This window comes from Terrapene carolina, unplaced genomic scaffold (genome assembly GCF_002925995.2).
Source record: "Terrapene carolina triunguis isolate 2854851 unplaced genomic scaffold, T_m_triunguis-2.0 Scaffold33356, whole genome shotgun sequence".
Classification (NCBI taxonomy): domain Eukaryota; kingdom Metazoa; phylum Chordata; order Testudines; family Emydidae; genus Terrapene; species Terrapene triunguis.
In genome coordinates this window covers 3,141,951-3,161,591 of record NW_020697707.1, presented here as the reverse complement: position 1 = coordinate 3,161,591, position 19,641 = coordinate 3,141,951, and the positions used below count along the sequence as shown (strand labels likewise).

Sequence of the window (19,641 nt, the reverse complement as noted above, 5' to 3'; positions counted from 1 at the left end):
TTTGTGATGTGGCTAGCTAAAGCAGGAAGATCCCAGCCTGCAGTCCTGTGAGTTGATAAAGTGGACGGGGCTCAGAGAAATGTCACAGGAATGATTAAAGAATTAGAAAACATGCCTTGTAGTGATAGACTCAAAGAGTTCAATCTATTTAGCTTAACAAACAGAAGGTTAAGTGGTGACTTGATCAGAGTACATTAGAATCTACACGGGGAACAAATACGGCATGTAACAATGGGCTCTTCAGTCTAGCAGAGACAGGTATAACATGACCCATATGGCTGGAAGTTGAAGCTAGACAAGTTCAGTCTGGAAATAAGATGTGCATTTTTAACAATGCGAGTAGTTAACCACTGGAACAGTTTACCAAGAGTTGCGATAAATTCTTCATCACTGACAATTTTAAAATCAAGATTGGGTGTTTTTCTAAAAAATCTGCTCTAGGAATGACTTTGAGGAAGTACAGGAGGTGGTCACCGTGGTCCCTTCTGGCCTGGGAATCTGAGGAGAGTGTTATTTTTGTTGCACTGAGTGATCCCTTTACAAAAGTTCCTCTGTGCGTTGAGGAAGGGTCAGGACTCAGGAGCCCACACAGGGGCTCTGCACTGCTCCACAGGCAATCCCAGGTGCCCTGATTCATGGGGATATTGGAGGAGGGGCAAGGCCTGTGGATCTGCTACTGCGCAAACAGTGTCAGCTGGTGCCCAGAATAACTGGCTGTACTGCATGTAGCAGCAGAGATGACAAGCAACGTGTGCAGCCATCCTGGTGCCAGTGCGTGCAACTCCTTTGAGTTCGGATGAGCTGCATTTGCGGTCAGCAGTTCAGAATGGAATCCTTTACCCATTAAATAAACCCTTTGCCCCTTTCATTGCATACTGTTACTCATTAATACCATCCCTTCCTTAAATCTACTCTGCAGCAGTTTTTCGTGCCCACCTAGAGCTGAAGGAGTTGTCGCCTTACAAGGCACATAGAACAAAACCCGCCCAGCAAGGGCTGAAGAAACAGCCCTCTAAAGAGTGGGCGTTGATAAGATGCTGCGCCCATTCCAGGCTCTGGGGACCAGTTCCCCAAGGCACGGAGTTCCTTGGAATTTACCGTCAACGGGAGCTTTGAGTGCTCAGCAGAACTGGGCCCTCTTGGAGCCAACAAGAGATTAGTAACAGCCTGAACTTTAAACCTGCCCAAGTTCACTCCTAATAGCAACCAAAAATAGAGTTAGGGACTTGGAAGGCAATCAGCAGCCCTAATGGAAAAAATAAACATATTAACTCAGTCTCTGCAGAGCTCTTGACCTTCCTCCTGCAATTCAGCAGGCAGAGCACCCAGGGTTTTCCTATCCCACATGCCTCTGGTAACTCCCTCCAGACTTGGATAATGTGCTTTCTCTGCTAAGGTGACCGAGACTGGCAAACTCAGCAGCAGAAGAGGTTGAGCGGGAATGGGATATTATGCTCTCAAATCCTTTCAGTGAACACTCCAAGAAGCACCCGCTCCAACAATTCTGCAAAGACGCGGACTCATAACCTGTTACCTTCTGCTAGTCTCCAGGTTGTTTGGAGATATAATATTAGGTGTCTCACTCCCAGTGGAATAGACACTATTTGGGATTCCTGCAGTTTCCACAAAAGCATCATGACTTGACAAAGAACCGATCAATTCCTTGGGATGCCAGCTACAATGATGTCAAGTATCAGGGGGTAGCCGTGTTCGTCTGTATCCACAAAAACAACAAGGAGTCCGGTGGCACCTTAAAGACTAACCAATTTATTTGGGCATAAGCTTTCGTGGGTAAAAAACCTCACTTCAAGCTTATGCCCAAATAAATCGGTTAGTCTTTAAGGTGCCACCCGACTCCTTGTTGTTTTTGTAGCTACAATGATGTTCTTCAAGACCATTCTGTGACAGAGCATTTATTAACCTACATATTAATGTTTTATCAAAACTGCAGCCATTGCAAAGTGTCCCCGGGTTTGAGGACAGTAGTGTTATTTCATTGAGGGTGAGGAAGATACAGCTCAGGCCATAGTACCATGATAAATGGGACAAAAAAGGTGAGAAGCAGGTGTATTTTCTGCACAACCACACAACAAGTGTTGACACTTAAAGGGCCAGATTGTGAGGATGAAGTACTCTCACTGACAACTAACTGCTTATTAATGGGAGTGGGTTGCCCTAATCTGCCTCCAAGTAAGTCAAGGTTCTGTTAATGCAGTTTACCGGCAGAAATAAATACAGAAAGGCTTCTATCTATATGCATGCAGCATCACTGAAATGCAGCCACTTCTCTAGTGGATGGCAGCACACAATCTACTTAAGAGGGAAGACAAGGGCCTTATTTTTTTTACAATGTATACTGTTTGAATTAGACCCCTGAAGTCAGAAGGACACACTTCTGTTTTATTGTTTGAACTGTATTGTCAGGTTTTTTGCATGAAAGTAAAGTTAATCATTGTTATACTTGCTGGCTGAGTGTAAGCAAATATTTCAGTAGGACGCAAGGTGAAACTGGAAATATCATTAATGAATCTGAGTGAGCAGAACTGCTCTTTGCAACAATCGAATTCAGCTTTGGACCTTGGCTGTCAGACTTAATTTTTTTTTTTTACCTGAATGCAAGTCAAAGGTGATCCTGCACTGGTGAGGCCTCAGCTGGAGTACTGTGTCTGGTTTTGGGCACCACACATTAGGAAATGTGGACAAACTGGAGAGAGTCTAGAGGGGAGCAACAAAAATGATAAAAGGTTTAGAAAACCTGACCTAGGAGGAAAGGTTTAAAAAAACTGGGTATGCTTAGTCTTGAGAAAAGAAGACTGATAATATAAGAACATAAGAATGGCCGTACTGGGTCATAATGGTCCATCTTGCCCAGTATCCTGTCTCCAGCAGTGACCCATGCCAAAGCTTCAGGGGGAGTGTACAGAACAGGGCGAGTATGTAGTGTTTCCGCCCAGCAGTCAGAGGTTTAGGGTCGCCTCGAGCATGGGGTTGTGTCCCTGCCCATCTTGGCCAATAGCCATTGATAGACTGATCGTCCAGGAATTTGTCCAGTTCGTTTTTGAACCCAGTTATGCTCTTGGCTGTCACAAGATTCCATGGCAGTGAGTTCCACAGGTTAACTTGGGGTTGTGTGAAAAAGTACTTCCTCTTGTTTATATTAAACCTGCTATTAATTTCATCAGGTGACCCCCAGTTTTTTGTATTGCGTGAAAGAGAAAATAAAACATCTGTTTTCACTTTTTTCCACACCATTCATGATTTTATAGACCTCTGTCATGTCACCTCTTATTCATCTCTTTTCTAAGCTGAACAGCCCTAATCTTTTTAGTCTCTCCTCATATGGAAGCCGTTCCATACCTTTGATGATCTATGTTGCCCTTCTCTGAAACTTTTCCAGTTCCACTATGTCCTTTTTGAGATGGGGTTACCAGAACGGGACACAATATACAAGCTGTGGGCATATCATGGATTTACATAGTGGCATTATGATATTTTCTGTTTTATTTTCTATCCCTTTCCTAATGGTTCCTAACATTTTGTTAGTCTTTTTGACCACTGCTGTGCATCCGAGATGAAGTTTTCAAAGAAGTATCCATGCTGACTCCAGGATCTCTTTCTTGTGTGGTAATAGCTAATTTGGAACCCACTACGGTATATGTATAGTTGGGATTATTTTTTTCCAATGTGCATTATTTTACATTTATCACCGTTGAAGTTCACCTGCCATTTTGTTGCTGAGTCACCCAGTTTTAGAAAGTTCCCCTGTAACTACTCGCAGTCAGCTTTGGACTTAACTATCTTGAATAATTTTGTATCGTCTGCAAACTTTGCCACTTCCCTGTTCACCCCCTTTTCCAGATCATTAATGAATATGTTGAACGGCACAGGTTCAGGTATAGATCCTTGGGGGGGGGGCACTGTTCATTTCTCTCCATTAGGAAAGCTGACCATTTATTCCTATCTTTCAACTAGTTACTGATCTGTGAGAGGACCTTCCCTCTTATCCCAATGTGGACAAATTGGAGAGAGTCCAGCGGAGGGCAATGAAAATTATTAGGGGGCTGGAGCACATGACTTATGAGGAGAGGCTGAGGGAACTGGACTTATTTAGGCTGCAGAAGAGAAGAGTGAGGGGGGTTTTGATAGCAGCCTTCAACTACTTGAAGGGCGGGGTTCCAAAGAGGATGGAGCTCAGCTGTTCTCAGTGATGGCAGATGACAGAACAAGGAGCAATGGTCTCAAGTTGCAGTGGGGGAAGTCTAGGTTGGATATTAGGAAAAACTTTTTGACTAGGAGGGTGGTGAAGCACTGGAATGGGTTCCCTAGGGAGCTGGTGGAATCTCCGTCCTTAGAGGTTTTTAAGGTCAGGCTTGACAAAGCCCTGGCTAGGATGATTTAGTTGGGGTTGGTCCTGCTTTGAGCAGGAGATTGGACTAGATGACCTCCTGAGGTCTCTTTTTCAACTCTAATCTTCTATGATTCTATGATCCCATGACTGCTTACTTTGCATAAGAGCCTTTGGTGAGGGACCTTGTCAAAGGCTTTCTGAAAATCCAAGTACACTATATCCACTGGATCCCCCTTGTCTATATGCTTGTTGGCTCCCTCAAAGAACTCTAATAGATTGGTGAGGCAGGACTTCCCTTTACAAGAGGCGCGTTGACTCTTTCCCAACCAATCGTGTTTGTGTGTCTGATAATTCTGTTCTTTACTATAGTTTCCACCAATTTGACAGGGGACCTGACAACAGTCTTAAAATATGTTAACAGCTGTAATAAAGAGGACAATAATCAATTGTTCTCCATGTCCACTGAAGGTAGGATAAGTAGTAAAGGGCTTAATCTGCAGCAAGATTTAGGTTAGATATTAGGAAAAACTTTCTAACGGCAAGGATCGTTAAGTACAGGAATAGGCTTCCAAAGGAGGTTGGGGAATTCCTGTCACTGGGAGGGTTTAAGAACAGCTTACACAAACACCTGTCAGGGATGGGCCAGCTATACGTGGTCCTGCCTCAGCGTGGGGGAATGGACTAGGTCTCATCTAGCGCTAGATTCTATCCTGACAGTCCTGGTTCCTCGTCAGGTCACCAACATCTTCTCTAGGTAGTTTTATAAATCCTCCTAGTTCATGCACTGCTCCAGGATCAGTAAACTTCCAGGCTCTCCATTCAAATCTGCCCCATAAAGTTAAAGAAAAGAGGCAGAAGTTCCGTCTCTCAATTTCCCCTGCTACATGATTTAAAGTGTCCAATATTGGATTCCCTATCATGTTTACCACTTTTTGCCTTGCATTTCTATGCACTACGCTCATCTCTTGCACTATGATCAATCCCTAAATGGTTAATTAACTAGTTACTCTGAATATGGTGTGAATCAATTTTTACACACGCACAGGTCTTATGCCAAGGCAACAATAAATTACATTTTCAGAAGATTGTTACATAGGATTATAGTTATTCTTTTTCTGGACAATAGGTATGTTCCAGAACAACCAAGTGGAGATATTGTTATTAAAACCCTCCATAATTTAAAAATCAAGTTTCAAATTTACCAAAGACAAATTTCAGGACCAAATATTCAGCCTGTAGGCAAAACAAAACAAAAAATAACCAATGCACACATACGCCTGGGCACATTTTGCAGATGAACATGAAAAATGCTGTTAGTGAGTGTTAATTTACACCTGCAAAGTTAATTAGGACAAATGGATTTTGTGGGGCAAATTATAATCCTTATGTGCAAGTGTTCAGATTGGGGTTCTGGCACAGGTCTGGACCTGCCAATGCTTGCCGAGTGTTATGCACATATAAGGAGGTGTAAGGCGGTCATGGCTATCCCTCCATCCATCTGGGAGGGAGGCCATGCCCCCTCACTGCAAGTCCTCTGGACAAGCACAATTCAGGGGGGAATTAGCATGGGATTCTCTGCCACTCGGCAGGGTAATCCAGTGCTGAGTCTAGGGGCCCTGGTCCTCCAACTGGACAGGGCACCAAACGGTTAGGGGGCTCTAGCATACAGTCAGGGCAGAGCAGGAGTGTCCACAAGCCCCGGGCCTCTGGCAGGGTGAAGCAGCAAGCAGTTAAGTGGGCCTGGCCGGTATTCAGGACAGAGCAGCTAAGGAATCTGTTAGCCCAGGCCCTCGAACAGGGCAGGCAGCAAAGTCAGGAAGCTGAGGCCTGTACTCGGGACAGCGCAGTAACCAGTCTATTCGCCCAGGCCTTCAAACAGGGCGGGCAGCAAAGTCAGGATGCTTGGGCTTGTACTCAGGACCAAGCAATAATGAGTCTCTAAGCCCAGGCCCTCAAACAGGGTGGGGCAGCAAACAGTCAGGGGTCCTAGTCTGACAAATGCAGACTTCTTGGCCTGTGGTGGGGAGGCTGCCACTCCAGGGGTGGGGTGGCAGGGGTTAGGGGGATGCGGGCCCACCCAACTCCACTGCCTCCCAGCCCAGGTCAGCGGGGAAATCCAGCTGCAACACGCTGGCTGGCTGTCAGTCAGTAACACAACTGAACTATATTCAGCTCCCCATGGCTACTTCCTACACTCCTGTTTGAGCGGGGGTACCTGGGTCCCGGGGTCATCGTCCATCTCACTGGGATAAATGGCTAATGGCAACCCCAGCAGTGGGTGAGAGATGTCCTTCTCCGCCGACGGCTCCTCTCTAACTGAGCTGGAGGGCTGGCCTTTTATATTTCTGGTTCCTGTCCCGCCCCTCTGCTTCTGGCGGTGCGGGCGTTGGTGTCCTGGCTCTGCCCACCAGGGGGGGCTCGCGGCTGTCCCTCCGTTTGTCTCCGAGAGAGGCCACACCCCCTCGCTACAGGAGGTTAGAAGGAGACTCATCCAAAAGTTTGGCCCTAGATGTAAGCCGGGAATGGCTTTTATGGCAGTCTTACACCCACACTATATATGGAAAATATTAAAGGCTGTTAAAATTTGAACACAGTTACTGTAGGTGTGTGCTTCCAGAGGGGCAGGAAAGACCTTCTCACTTACCCAGCAAATATATTTATTAATCCTCAGCTGTGCCAAAAGCAATGAAGAATCCAGCTAAACAACCAGAGTAAGAATCAAAATCATGAGAATTAAACAGTCAGGCATATTTTCATTTTGGACCAGGGGTGTACTAGGCAACCAGTTGGTGGCCGCAAGAAAGCAAATGGAGTGGAGAAAATCTTGGTAAAGCTGCTTTGTACATGGGTAAGAAATTGGAGATTCAAATAACACAGGGTCCAAATGAAAGCATGGGTAAAAAGCCCCTGCTCTCTCATCAGATCTGTTATGTTGCTTATGTTCCTGCCTCTGGGAGATGAAAATGCCATGGGCTGGGCAAGGAAAAGCCTGTGCTTAGATGCTATAGACATCTATCACTTTAAAAGAAAAAAATCTCATATGTAAATCCTTTAGAAGTACCATACTGGTCCTGTGTGCCAGAAGAGAATGGGCATCTTACCCAGACGTAATACAGCCTTCTTTCTACTGGAGCCACATGCTGGCTTTGTTAGAATAATCACATTATGGCAAAACTGTTTTAAAATCAGAATAAAGAATAACGTATGTATTTCTAAACAACTGAAATGTTGCTGTGAATTATAGAACTAAAGCAGTTGATCTATTTGAGACAAAGGTTTCGTTTATATTAAGTATACAAGTGATACAGTTTCATAATTTAACAAATGCTATTATTTGTTTTACAGTAGCACCTAGGGGTCAACCAAAAACGGGGCCCTGCACCATTATGTCACATGCTATATGAACAGTAATACAGTTGCTGGCCAGAAGAACTTACAATCAAAATTTAGTTAGGGACCTGCTTTGTCATGTTAATATTTCAGTCTCTCTTGCTTACTTTAGCTATTTTCTTTGTTTTGTATCTTTCAATTGCCTATATTCTTTAGCGTGACAAATGGAAAACTTCACTACAACTTTACCAGTCTGGATAACTTGATGGATCTTCTCTGGAAAAACAAACTCATTCCAGGTAAGGACAGCTTTTTCCTGGTCAGTTAAACATGTTGGATCAAATGTACAATCATCAGACTAAACAGCTGTTGCCAGAGCAGCTTTTGGTCCACAATTAGTTCGCTTCTACTTACATTTGACTCCCATTAATGTAAATAGAAATTCTGCACACAGAACACTGGGAATAATGTAAAGCAGCACATTAGTGCTTTACTTGTAAGTGCTTTGGCATTAATCTGAGACTCTGAACTGGAAGCTGTGATCAACTCTCCTCACTGAAATACGCTCAAGAAGGGACCAAAGAGGACATGTTCCTAAACTCATCTTGCTTTCACTACCCATATACAACTATACACACCTCCAATACCTCTAAGTCACACTCCAATTCATAAGCTGAGGTGGTAACTCCTAATACTGTTGATTTCATTGACAAGCAATGAGTTTGAACGACCTCAAGACCAAAGTAACTATTTGTGTGGAATTAGTGTGTGGCATCAGGAAAGGTAGCCCATTTAATGTAACTAATTTCCTGTGTCTTATGTAGTTTCAGATTCTTAAGTGTCAATAAGACTCAATGACTTCCTTAGCTAATCAAAAGTAAACCAGTTCATGAAAATGGGGAGTTAGACTTCTTGTGTTTATTTAAGGATTTGAATTGATGGGAAGCCCTTCAGGATACTTTACAGATTTTGAAGACAAAAAACAGGTTATAAGATGGAGGAGCCTAATTGCACTTCTGGCCAAGAGATACATAGGTGAGTTATTAAATAATCATTGTTTAATCATAAGTCCTTTATTCTTCCAAAGTTCTGTGGTTTATACTTGATTTCAGGATGCATAGCAGCAATTGGGTGAATGGGAGAGGTTTGAATGGGTTTATTTAAGCAATACTAATTCTTGAACTCAATTTTGGAAAAAGCTTCCTAGAAGGGTGAGAGACTGAAACCACTTGAAACAAGTCATGGAGCTCAGTACATTTAAGTTTCTTGCCCATTGAGTGAGGAGTTCTAATTGAGGCTGAGAATTATCTGCCCAGTTCCACTTCTTGTCTTTTTTTAGTTTCATTTTCACCACTCAACATTAGACAATACAACACTCAAAACAACAAATACAGTGTGTAGCCCAATAAAAAATTAGGCTAAGCCAAACTATGTAGGCTGAAATCATGAGGGAGGTGGTGGAATCTCCTTAGAGGTTTTTAAGATCAGGCTTGACAAAGCTGGGATGATTTAGTTGGGGATTGGTCCTGCTTTGAGCAGGGGGTTGGACTAGATGACCTCCTGAAGTCCCTTCCAACCCTGATATTCTATGAGTCTATGAGGATTAGCACTTCCACAGTGCTGTTCAACCACAGCTAAAAGCCCCGTACAAATAATGAACCTCTTAAGTCTCTCACATCCCTGGGAAATAGATAAAATAAATACCATTACCCCCATTTTCCAGATGGGTAAACTGAGGTACCGACAAGTTAAGTGACATGCCCAGGGTCACACCGGAAGTCAATGACAATGTCAGGAATGAGAATTGAAGAAGGGATGGATTTTGAAGACTGACCAAAAAGTGACATGATTTAGCAAAGTCCTGGTCAGGAGAGAAGAAGAGAGGCATCGAAGAGAACAAGGATGCAAATGTGGCTGTAGTTTATAGCAATTAGATAGCAAGCCTTAGCCCTCTCTGTCTTTGCTTCGGGAGCCACCAGAGCTGTGCCAGGGCAGCCGTGTGTTTATAGGTAGGTAGGCATTGCATGTTGTACATATGTAATTAACACGATCATTTGGATCCCACCATGGCCTTACGCTGGTTGTGTAAAGGGCAAGATAGACAACAGTGGTGGACAGGAAGAAAGCTGGTGTTGATAGCCACAGAGAATGAGTGAAAGAGAAGCTACCTTTTAGTCACAGGTTTCAGAGTAGCAGCCGTGTTAGTCTGTATCCGCAAAAAGAACAGGAGTACTTGTGGCACCTTAGAGACTAACAAATTTATTAGAGCATAAGCTTTCGTGGGCATCCGAAGAAGTGGGTTGTAGCCCACGAAAGCTTATGCTCTAATAAATTTGTTAGTCTCTAAGGTGCCACAAGTACTCCTGTTCTTTTAGTCACAGAGACTCAAATTCAGCCATTTGAGCCAGGCATACCACGGCCATTGAAATCCATGGGAGCTGCACAGGCACCTCAAAGGGCAGAATTTAATCCACTATGTTTGGAAGGCTGTGGGTTGGTCCTGAGCTCTATCCCTGAAGTGATTCGTTACCACATGGAAGCGTACCGGGCAGTAATGAAAGGTAGTTTTGTCTGCAGATAGATATGGATTGGAACATGTTGCCAAATGGAATTTTGAAACTTGGAACGAGCCAGATCATCATGACTTCGATAATGTGTCAATGAGTATCAAAGGTAAGTTTGTTTCTTTTCACCTTGATTTAATTCGTGTGGGAGTGGAGTAGGGTAGGGGCAGGTGGGTGATAAATAATAGGGTATATACAGGTATATTCTGTTTTATAAGGGATTGGCCCTGGGTGTGATCCACGTAACTTCCATTAATAGCATTCCTTCCCTGAATTTCATGAAGTCTCAGGTTAGACTTTAACATGAGAGAAAACAGAAATGAGGGTGGGGAATGGGGAGTAAGGGTGACGCCAATACAATCATGTTTTTCACTGTTTGGTTATAACGTAAAGTTGTGCTATGCAGTTTTTTTTCTGCTTTAAAGCCATGTGTTTTAATAGCTGTGTACCTTGGTAGCTTGCCCAGGCAAAATCCTTTAAAGGTGCTTCCTGTTGCGGAGACTGTGTGAAACCAAGGGAGGGGACTTCGAGACCCCTGTTGTGATCAATAATGGAGAGAGGAAGTGGAAAAAGGTGGCTTCAAACACATTTTATACTTTCTAATTGCTCACAGCCTGCTGCAGCAATATGAGGACTGACCGTACTCTTCGGTAACTTGAATCGAGACATCATTATAATTTTAAGCTGTAACCATCTACTGTATACGTAATTGCTCTGACTCTAGGGTTTCTCAATTATTACGACGCATGCTCAGAAGGGTTAAGAGAAGCTAGTTCTTTACTGAAATTTGGAGGCCCAGGAGATTCTTTCCATCCATTCCCAAAGTCGCCCATCTGCTGGAGTCTTCTACATCACTGCTACAATGGAACCAACTTCTTCACTGGAGCGACTGGTGTTAGGTTGGACTACATAGCCCTACATAAGAAGGTCAGTTCAAGGCTTTTAGCTGTTTAATAAAAAAAAAGTGTACAGGAGAGTATTTCTTAATCCAATTTATTGCTAAGGTTGACTGTTTATGAAGTTTACTTTCAGAATTCTGCTCTGCCTGTACTGGGGTACATAACCATTACAATTCCAGAGGGCCTTTTAAAGTTGTTCTAACAGACAAACTTCCTTCCAAGCGGAATGCTTCCATATCTAGTCTCCACCTGAAAACAACTTTTCTGCCACTTTCACATGCGGAGAGTGGGGGGAAATATACAATTTTCCCCTTTAAAACAATAGTCTTGACCGCTTGTCAACAGTTCTAGTGCCTGAGCAGATAGGGTAGAAATGTTAAATTTGACAGGCAAGTTGAGCAAGATGATATCTTTTATTGGACCAACTTCTGTTGGTGAGAGAGACAAGCTTTTGAGCCACGCAAAGCTCTTCTTCAGTTCCAATAAAAGATATTACCTCACTCACTTTGTCCCTCTAATAGCCTGGGACCGACACAGCTACAACACCGCACACAAATCTGACAGGGACATACGTTCTTGTGCTCTGTCTTTCATTGCAGAGGTTCTCAAACTGGGGGCCGGGCCCTCCTGAGGGGGCACAGAATGTATTCGGGGGCAGAGGGAGTGTGAGAAGCTTTAGGGAAAAAAACCTCACTGCACACATTTTACCCACAGCCATGAATAATTAGCAACGCTGACTCCTCCAGCCATACCAGGTCCTTAAATGGTGCTGTGCATTTTGGTGGATTTCTGTTAAGCTTGCCTAGCATTATACAAAGTCGGTGCCATCTGCACGTTAATCCGTTTGCTATGTCGCGGTGGGCATATTTAATGGTAAACAAATCGACCACAATCGCAGTTTTGCTTTTGTTCTTATTACAATGAATCGTTGGCTCTGTTTGAATCAATGTTTCACTGTTTTTAATATTTAGTGAGAGTTGCATGTTGATTTTTTTTAATCGATATATGTACTTGGGGGGCGGGGGGCAAGAAACTACTACAGACACAAAGATGGAAGGCCTAATCAAATAAGTTTGAGAACCACTGTTCAGAGTACTGTACGTGACACTTTGCTTCCTCACTTTGCATGAATGGGATTCCTGTTGTTACAGGGAGCTGGAAGTTCTCTTCACATCTTAGAGCAAGAAATAGAAGCAATGGAGCAAATTCAGAAGTTGTTCCCAAATTTCACCTCGGTTCCTGTATACAATGATGAAGCAGACCCACTCGTTGGATGGTCAGTTCCACAAACGTGGAGAGCTGATGTGACCTATGCAGCCATGGTGGTGAAGGTAACTCAACGCTCACTTAGTGTCCTCACCTAATAAGCTAATCTGCAGAGCAAGTGTGTTGCCAAAAGAACGTTTTATTAGGTTTCTGAATGGACTTCAGGAAAAAATTATAAGCCAAATCCTGAGGTTTGAATGCTCTCACACCAGGGTGTCAGGTGCTTTAACTTCACAGCTTTAGCTAAGTCATCTTCCCTTTCCCGAGTGTCCCTGTAGAAAACAGCCCTATGAAAACTCCTCCTCCTATGAGAACTGGAGAATGTGCTGGGGACACTTACCGTGAATCCTTCTGCATGATTGGCTAAACTCACTTTCCCTCATTCCCTGTAATAGGCTCGCCACTATCTTCTTGTGGTGCATTATACACCCACAACTACAAAATCACCCTTTCCCAGAAAGCCCTAAGCACCACTACCGTCCTCCTTGACTGCTTAATGCAGTAGTTCTTGGGCTTTGGGTGAGGTCTCTGCACAGAGGGCTGACATGACCTCATTATTACTGCCTGCACCAAGGGGCAGACCATGCAATGGGCATATGGCCCTGAGTTAGGGGGGCAGTGCAGAACTACGTAACCATGGAGGCAACTGCAATGCTGGGGAAGAGACTGCCCCTCCTCCTGGGAGCATGCCAGTTGTACCAACCTGTGAATGTTCCCTGTGGTATCTGCTGAACCGTACCCTTGCATTTGGAGAGGAGATGGGAGCAATTAGATGGATCTTTCTAAGTCCCTGGAAAGCCCATGGGAGTATTGACCCGAAAAATCGACTGGGTTTGCACGTTGGGTGTGCACAAACCTCTAAGTGTGAGCTGGCGCATCTCATTTCTCAAATACTTCCTGTCTATGGGCTGGTCTACACTGGGCGGGGGGATCGATCTAAGATATGCAACTTCAGCTACGCGAATAGCATAGCTGAAGTTGAAGTATCTTGGATCGAATTATCTGAGGTCCACACGGCGCGGGATCGACAGCCGCGGCTCCCCCGTCGACTGCGCTACCGCCGCTCGCTCTGGTGGAGTTCCGGAGTTGACGGTGAGTGCGTTCGGGGATCGATATATCGCGTCTTAACGAGACGTGATATATCGATCCCGGATAAATCGATTGCTACCCGCCGATACGGCAGGTAGTGAAGACGTACCCTGTGGTATACTTGTGATGGACAGAGACAAGCTTTCAGGCTTACACAGAGCCCTTCTTCAGGTCTGGGAAAGGTTGTTTAGCGTAAGTAGTTAACACATGTTTCAATCTGTTCCACCTTGTATTTAGCAGCGTCACTGAGTACCTTGTCCAGACCTGAAGAAGAGCTCTGTGTCAGCTCAAAAGCTTGTCTCTCTCACCAACAGAAGTTGGGCCACAAAAAGATACTGAACCAACACGTCTATAACTACACTGTATACTTGTGATAGCTTTATCACTGCTTATGTCACACCATTTTTAGCTGACTCTTTAAAGAAAGCGAGTCTCCTCTCAGGCCCTTCACTGGCTCCTTATTATTGCCCCGCAAAAAGTGTAAACATTTGGGGGTTTTGCCTGCAGAACCCTTCACGTTTCTGCTCTGGCCTACGCTTTTGATCTGTCTCCTTGTTGCATTGTTGGACATTTTACAGAGGAATAAAAGGGGCATGCCCAAGGTCACTCAGTAAGGAATTGGAACCGGGGCCAAAGCCTGCACTTTGTTACACCGGTGTAAATCCAAAGCAACTCCACCGGGGTCAGTGGAGTTATTTAGTACTGTTCGGGTGTAAGCCCAGAGCGCTAGTCCAATACTTTGACCATAAGGCTACCTCTTGTATTGCAATTAATAGCATACATGGTCCATTAATGAATGATCCTAATCATGTCCCAATGATTATAATTGGTGCAACAGTAAGGGCAAAACGCTGCTAAGTTCTTATACATGAAGTACAATGAGGTCACTAATGAAACATTACTTTGACAGAAAATGTGGATGGAAATCACATCTCTAATGAGAGCTCTTTACATAAGTACTAAAGGTGATAGGGAATAGCCAGCATGGATTTGTAAAGAACAAATTGTGTCAAACCAATCTGATAGCTTTCTTTGATAGGATAACGAGTCTTGTGGATAAGGGAGAAGCTGTGGATGTGGTATACCTAGACTTTAGTAAGGCATTTGATACGGTCTCGCATGATATTCTTATCGATAAACTAGGCAAATACAATTTAGATGGGGCTACTATAAGGTGGGTGCATAACTGGCTGGATAACCGTACTCAGAGAGTTGTTATTAATGGTTCCCAATCCTGCTGGAAAGGCATAACGAGTGGGGTTCCGCAGGGTTCTGTTTTGGGACCGGCTCTGTTCAATATCTTCATTAACGACTTAGATATTGGCATAGAAAGTACGCTTATTAAGTTTGCAGATGCTTCCAAACTGGGAGGGATTGCAACTGCTTTGGAGGACAGGGTCATAATTCAAAATGATCTGGACAAATTGGAGAAATGGTCTGAGGTAAACAGGATGAAGTTTAACAAAGACAAATGCAAAGTGCTCCACTTAGGAAGAAAAAATCAGTTTCATACATACAGAATGGGAAGAGACTGTCTAGGAAGGAGTACGGCAGAAAGGGATCTAGGGGTTATAGTGGACCACAAGCTAAATATGAGTGAACAGTGTGATGCTGTTGCAAAAAAAGCAAACATGATTCTGGGCTGTATTAACAGGTGTGTTGTGAGCAAGACACAAGAAGTCATTCTTCCGCTCTACTCTGCACTGGTTAGGCCTCAGCTGGAGTATTGTGTCCAGTTCTGGGCACCGCATTTCAAGAAAGATGTGGAGAAATTGGAGAGGGTCCAGAGAAGAGCAACAAGAATGATTAAAGGTCTTGAGAACATGACCTATGAAGGAAGGCTGAAAGAATTGGGTTTGTTTAGTTTGGAAAAGAGAAGACTGAGAGGGGACATGATAGCAGTTTTCAGGTATCTAAAAGGGTGTCATAAGGAGGAGGGAGAAAACTTGTTCACCTTAGCCTCTAAGGATAGAACAAGAAGCAATGGGCTTAAACTGCAGCAAGGGAGGTTTAGGTTGGACATTAGAAAAAAGTTCCTAACTGTCAGGGTGGTTAAACACTGGAATAAATTGCCTAGGGAGGTTGTGGAATCTCCATCTCTGGAGATATTTAAGAGTAGGTTAGATAAATGTCTATCAGGGATGGTCTAGACAGTATTTCGTCCTGCCATGAGGGCAGGGGACTGGACTCGATGACCTCTCGAGGTCCCTTCCAGTCCTAGAATCTATGAATCTATGAAAACCACGCTAATAATTCCATCCTCTGGACACTTAAGACTTCACTTCCTGAGGAAGTGTGTGTCAACCTTCACTATTAATAAAGAGTTTCTCAGGGATGGTGTGAAGTCTCCAGATTTTCCAAAAGGACTGCTCCAGAACTCTCTTCAGAAATCTAGTAGAGCTATCTCCATTGACTGTAATCCCAGTGTCCAGCTAACATGGCTTGAGCCCCTTCACTGCCTGCTTACACAGCGTGTCTAGAACTCTTCCTTTGTGCAGCGCTTGGCATTCTCACAGAGAGCCCGCTGCTCCCCGTGCATTCTCACGGGTAGGGTTAATCCTTCACATCTGAGTCAACGCACTGCCGCAATCCTACTGATGCCCTGATGTTAGCCAACCTGAGAGCTTATGTGAACTAAAGCCACTCTGAGATGATCTTCATGAATTTTGAAGCCAAAATGTTGTATGCTTTTGCTTTCTTTGCATGTACAGCTCTTCATCCTGCACACACCGGTGGCAGCGTAGGGATGAAACTAGTTCTGTAGCTTCACTACAGTATCCAAATGAAGCAAGGGTGCTCTACTCCACTGTTTTCAGCGGGTAAACGAATGCACAGAAATGAGTTAAAGTGGCCCCAGACAGAAGCAGCCCATCATGTAGAACTGCCGCAGGATCATGTATGCTGAATATGCAGTTCAACAAAAATAAGACCGTTGGTTTTAAAATAGGAATCTATTCGTTAGAGTGTCAGCAAGAAGTGTGTTTTCCCCAGCATGATGGCCAGTTTTCCCCGTTATTTTACAGGTAATCATCCAACATCAAAACCTGCTCATTTCCAAAGCCAACAACACTATCAACTACACTTTGCTGAGTAACGACAATGCCTTCATGAACTACCATCCCCATTACTTCACCCAGAGAACACTGACTGCCCGATTTCAGATGAACAACACAAAGCCACCTCATGTCCAGATGGTGAGGAAGCCTGTGCTGACCGTAATGGGATTGCTGGCACTGCTAGGTATGGTAAATGTTTGTTTTAAGTCACTCAATGCCAGTCCCCAGTCACATGCGAGTTACATGCTTAAAATCTATCAACAGGTCATCTACTCCATCTTCCTGCTAACGCGGGGTTATTCCCTCCTCCACATTTACTAGCAGTTTGTCCAGTCCAGTTGGATGTGTCACAAGGAATGGTGCTTCCACCCCTCCCCCTGGGAGATTAACAGTCTTGTTGTCAGGCTGTTTTCCTGACAGTCTGTTATCCCTCTAAATCAGGGGTGGCCAACCTGTGGCTCCGGAGCCACATGCGGCTCTTCAGAAGTTAATATGCGGCTCCTTGTATAGGCACCGACTCTGGGGCTGGAGCAACAGGCGCCAACTTTCCAATGTGCCGGGGGTGCTCACTGCTCAACCCCTGGCTCTGCGACAGGCCCTGCCCCCCCTCCACCCCTTCCCGCCCCCTTCCCTGAGCCTGCTGTGCCCTCGCTCCTCCACCTCCCCCCCAGAGCCTCCTGCACACCATGAAACAGCTGATCGGAAGGGAGGGGGAGGCGCTGATCGGTGGGGCAGCCAGTGGGCGGGAGGCGCTGGGAGCAGGGAGCTAATGGGGGAGGCTGCTGACGTATTACTGTGGCTCTTTGGCAATGTACATTGATAAATTCTGGCTCCTTCTCAGGCTCAGGTTGGCCACCCCTGCTCTAAATTGATCCTATTGCTTCTATTTATACCCCCGTATGCCACCTCGGTCAGTACCTTTCCTTTTATATTTGTGGACTGGTATCCCCCCGGGCCAGGTCCATTCAAGCTATATTTCTCTTTAATAAGCTCTCTGGCCTCTCAATTCTTCTGAGCTCCCGCCAAGGTGTTAATCTAGGCCCTGATTCTCTTAAACACACGCTTAAGTCTTATTGACTTAAAACTGTTATTAGGCATGTAGTACCTAAAGGCCAAACAGGTTGGTGGACCACTGTGCCAGATGCTGTACAAACATAGTAAATGAGATTTATGCACATGCTGAAGTGCTTTGCAGAACCTGGGCTGTATTTCCAGAGCTGAACACCATGGGCAGTTTCAGTTATGCCAGGGTAAATCCAGTGACTTCACCAGTGCTCCTCCAAATTCATGCTGGTATAACCAAGTAATCTATAGCTCAGCCCTGCGTATGGACAGTTCTGTGTTTCACCTTGTCACAGGTCTACCACTGGTCTAGTTACCTTATGTGACAAAAATGTATTTTTACTTCCAGGGGAAAACCAAGTTTTTGCAGATATTATCAGCAAAGACGAAAGTGCCGACACCGACACTGTTGGAGTACTAGCCACCGTGCACGCTCCTGCGGAGCTACAGCCGTCAGACAGCTGGCAGGCCACCATACTGATCTACGCTAGTGATGACAACCGGACATCCTCTAACATCAGTGCTGTGACAGTGAACGTTACCCGTTTCCCCAGGCATGCAGGTAAATGGGCTGCGTGTGGGGATTTGGGTACTGAACCAGGAAAAGGTTCACGTCAAACATTTCCAAAGGGTTCATTTCACAACTGAGGTCACATCTAGAATTTGTATATTACCAAGCTAGAAATCTCTCCTTACCTGGCAGCCCCAGATTTTCTGGGGTCTAGGAGCACTGGATTAGGAAAGATTGTGGACCCTGATCCCAGAGTTGGGCCTGCCTCTGGCCTTGAAGGGATACAGGGAATTCTACCCGTTCAGAAACTATTCAGCCCAGCTGCATCTGAGCCAGGTCTCACTGAGCAAAGAGCTCCCTCTGGGATTGATCATAATGTAATCTAGATATTGAACATTGCACGGTGTGTAGGATTTGCTGGTGTTGTCTTCAACAGTTGCTACGGGGTTCAGCACCTGTGAAAGTCAGGACACTTCTAGTTAGGAGCCTAGATAGGAATTTAAGAGCATAACATTAAGGACCAAGGCTTGAAAATATTTAGTCTTAGGCACTTGTGAAAATTTTACCCCGAGTCCCGTTGACTGTCAGTGACATTCAGGCTCTTAAGTCACTTTTGAAAATGGGACTTTGGCTCCTAAGTCATTTAAGCACTTTTGAAAGTTTTACCCTTCGTCTTTAAACCCAGATCAGGAGCTTTACATGTTTCCTTTGTGTTTCCAAAGAGCTTGTGTATGTGACATACCTCCTGGACAACAACCTAACCAATCCCTATTTGGAGTGGAAGAAAGTAGGAAGCCCTGATTTTCCTTCTGTAAAGCAATTCCAACAAATAAGGGATGCCGAGGTATGATGCATATGTGGTAAAAATTGTTCATGAACTGGTGACATTATGGCTAAGGAGCCTGATGACTGGTTTATGTTCTGGAGCAGCGTTTCTCAAACGGGGGTCCGTGGAACTGGGGGTCCCCAAAGGTATTCCAGGGGGTCCGCGGGCCCCACTGATCAACTCCTCCCCCGCCCTCCCTCAAGTCCTCCCCTTCCTTCCCAGCGCCTCCTGCACGCCCAGAGATTGTAGGCGCTAAAAGTCCAGCAGCACAGCAGGGCTAAGGCAGGTTCCCTGCCTCCCCTGGCTCCACACTGCTCCTGGAAGCAGCTGGCATGTCCCTGCGGTCCCTGGGGGCGGGGGGGTGTGGCAGTGGGTCTCCACATGCTGCCCCTGCCCCGAGCGCTAATTCCACAGCTCCCATTGGCCGGGAACTGTGGCCAATGGGAGCTGTGGGGGCAGTGCCTGTGGGCAGGGGCAGCGTGCGGAGACCCCCCTCTCCCCTGCCTAGGAGCTGTTGCTTTCAGGAGCCGTCCAAGGTAAGCGCCACCTGGCCGGAACCTACACCTCAACCCCCTGCCTCATCCCAGAACCCACACCCAAATTCCCTCCCAGAGCCCGCACCCCCTCCTACCCCCAACCCCCTACCCCAGCCCAGAACCCGCACCCCGCACCCAAACTCCCTCCCAGAGC

The 19,641-nt window shown here is 45.2% G+C and overlaps 1 protein-coding gene across 1 annotated transcript in view; it reads left to right on the top strand.

Annotated features, from left to right (window-relative positions):
* The window catches only part of LOC113409436 (alpha-L-iduronidase-like), a 71,056-nt gene that overhangs the window by 41,668 nt on the left and 9,747 nt on the right, over nucleotides 1-19,641 (top strand). The window contains exons 3-10 of the mRNA XM_026663342.1: nucleotides 7,895-7,977; nucleotides 8,606-8,713; nucleotides 10,256-10,351; nucleotides 10,967-11,169; nucleotides 12,293-12,472; nucleotides 16,520-16,736; nucleotides 17,964-18,176; nucleotides 18,848-18,969. Coding sequence (XP_026519127.1) covers nucleotides 7,895-7,977; nucleotides 8,606-8,713; nucleotides 10,256-10,351; nucleotides 10,967-11,169; nucleotides 12,293-12,472; nucleotides 16,520-16,736; nucleotides 17,964-18,176; nucleotides 18,848-18,969 — 1,222 coding nt within the window. The remainder of the gene's footprint in view (nucleotides 1-7,894; nucleotides 7,978-8,605; nucleotides 8,714-10,255; nucleotides 10,352-10,966; nucleotides 11,170-12,292; nucleotides 12,473-16,519; nucleotides 16,737-17,963; nucleotides 18,177-18,847; nucleotides 18,970-19,641) is intronic.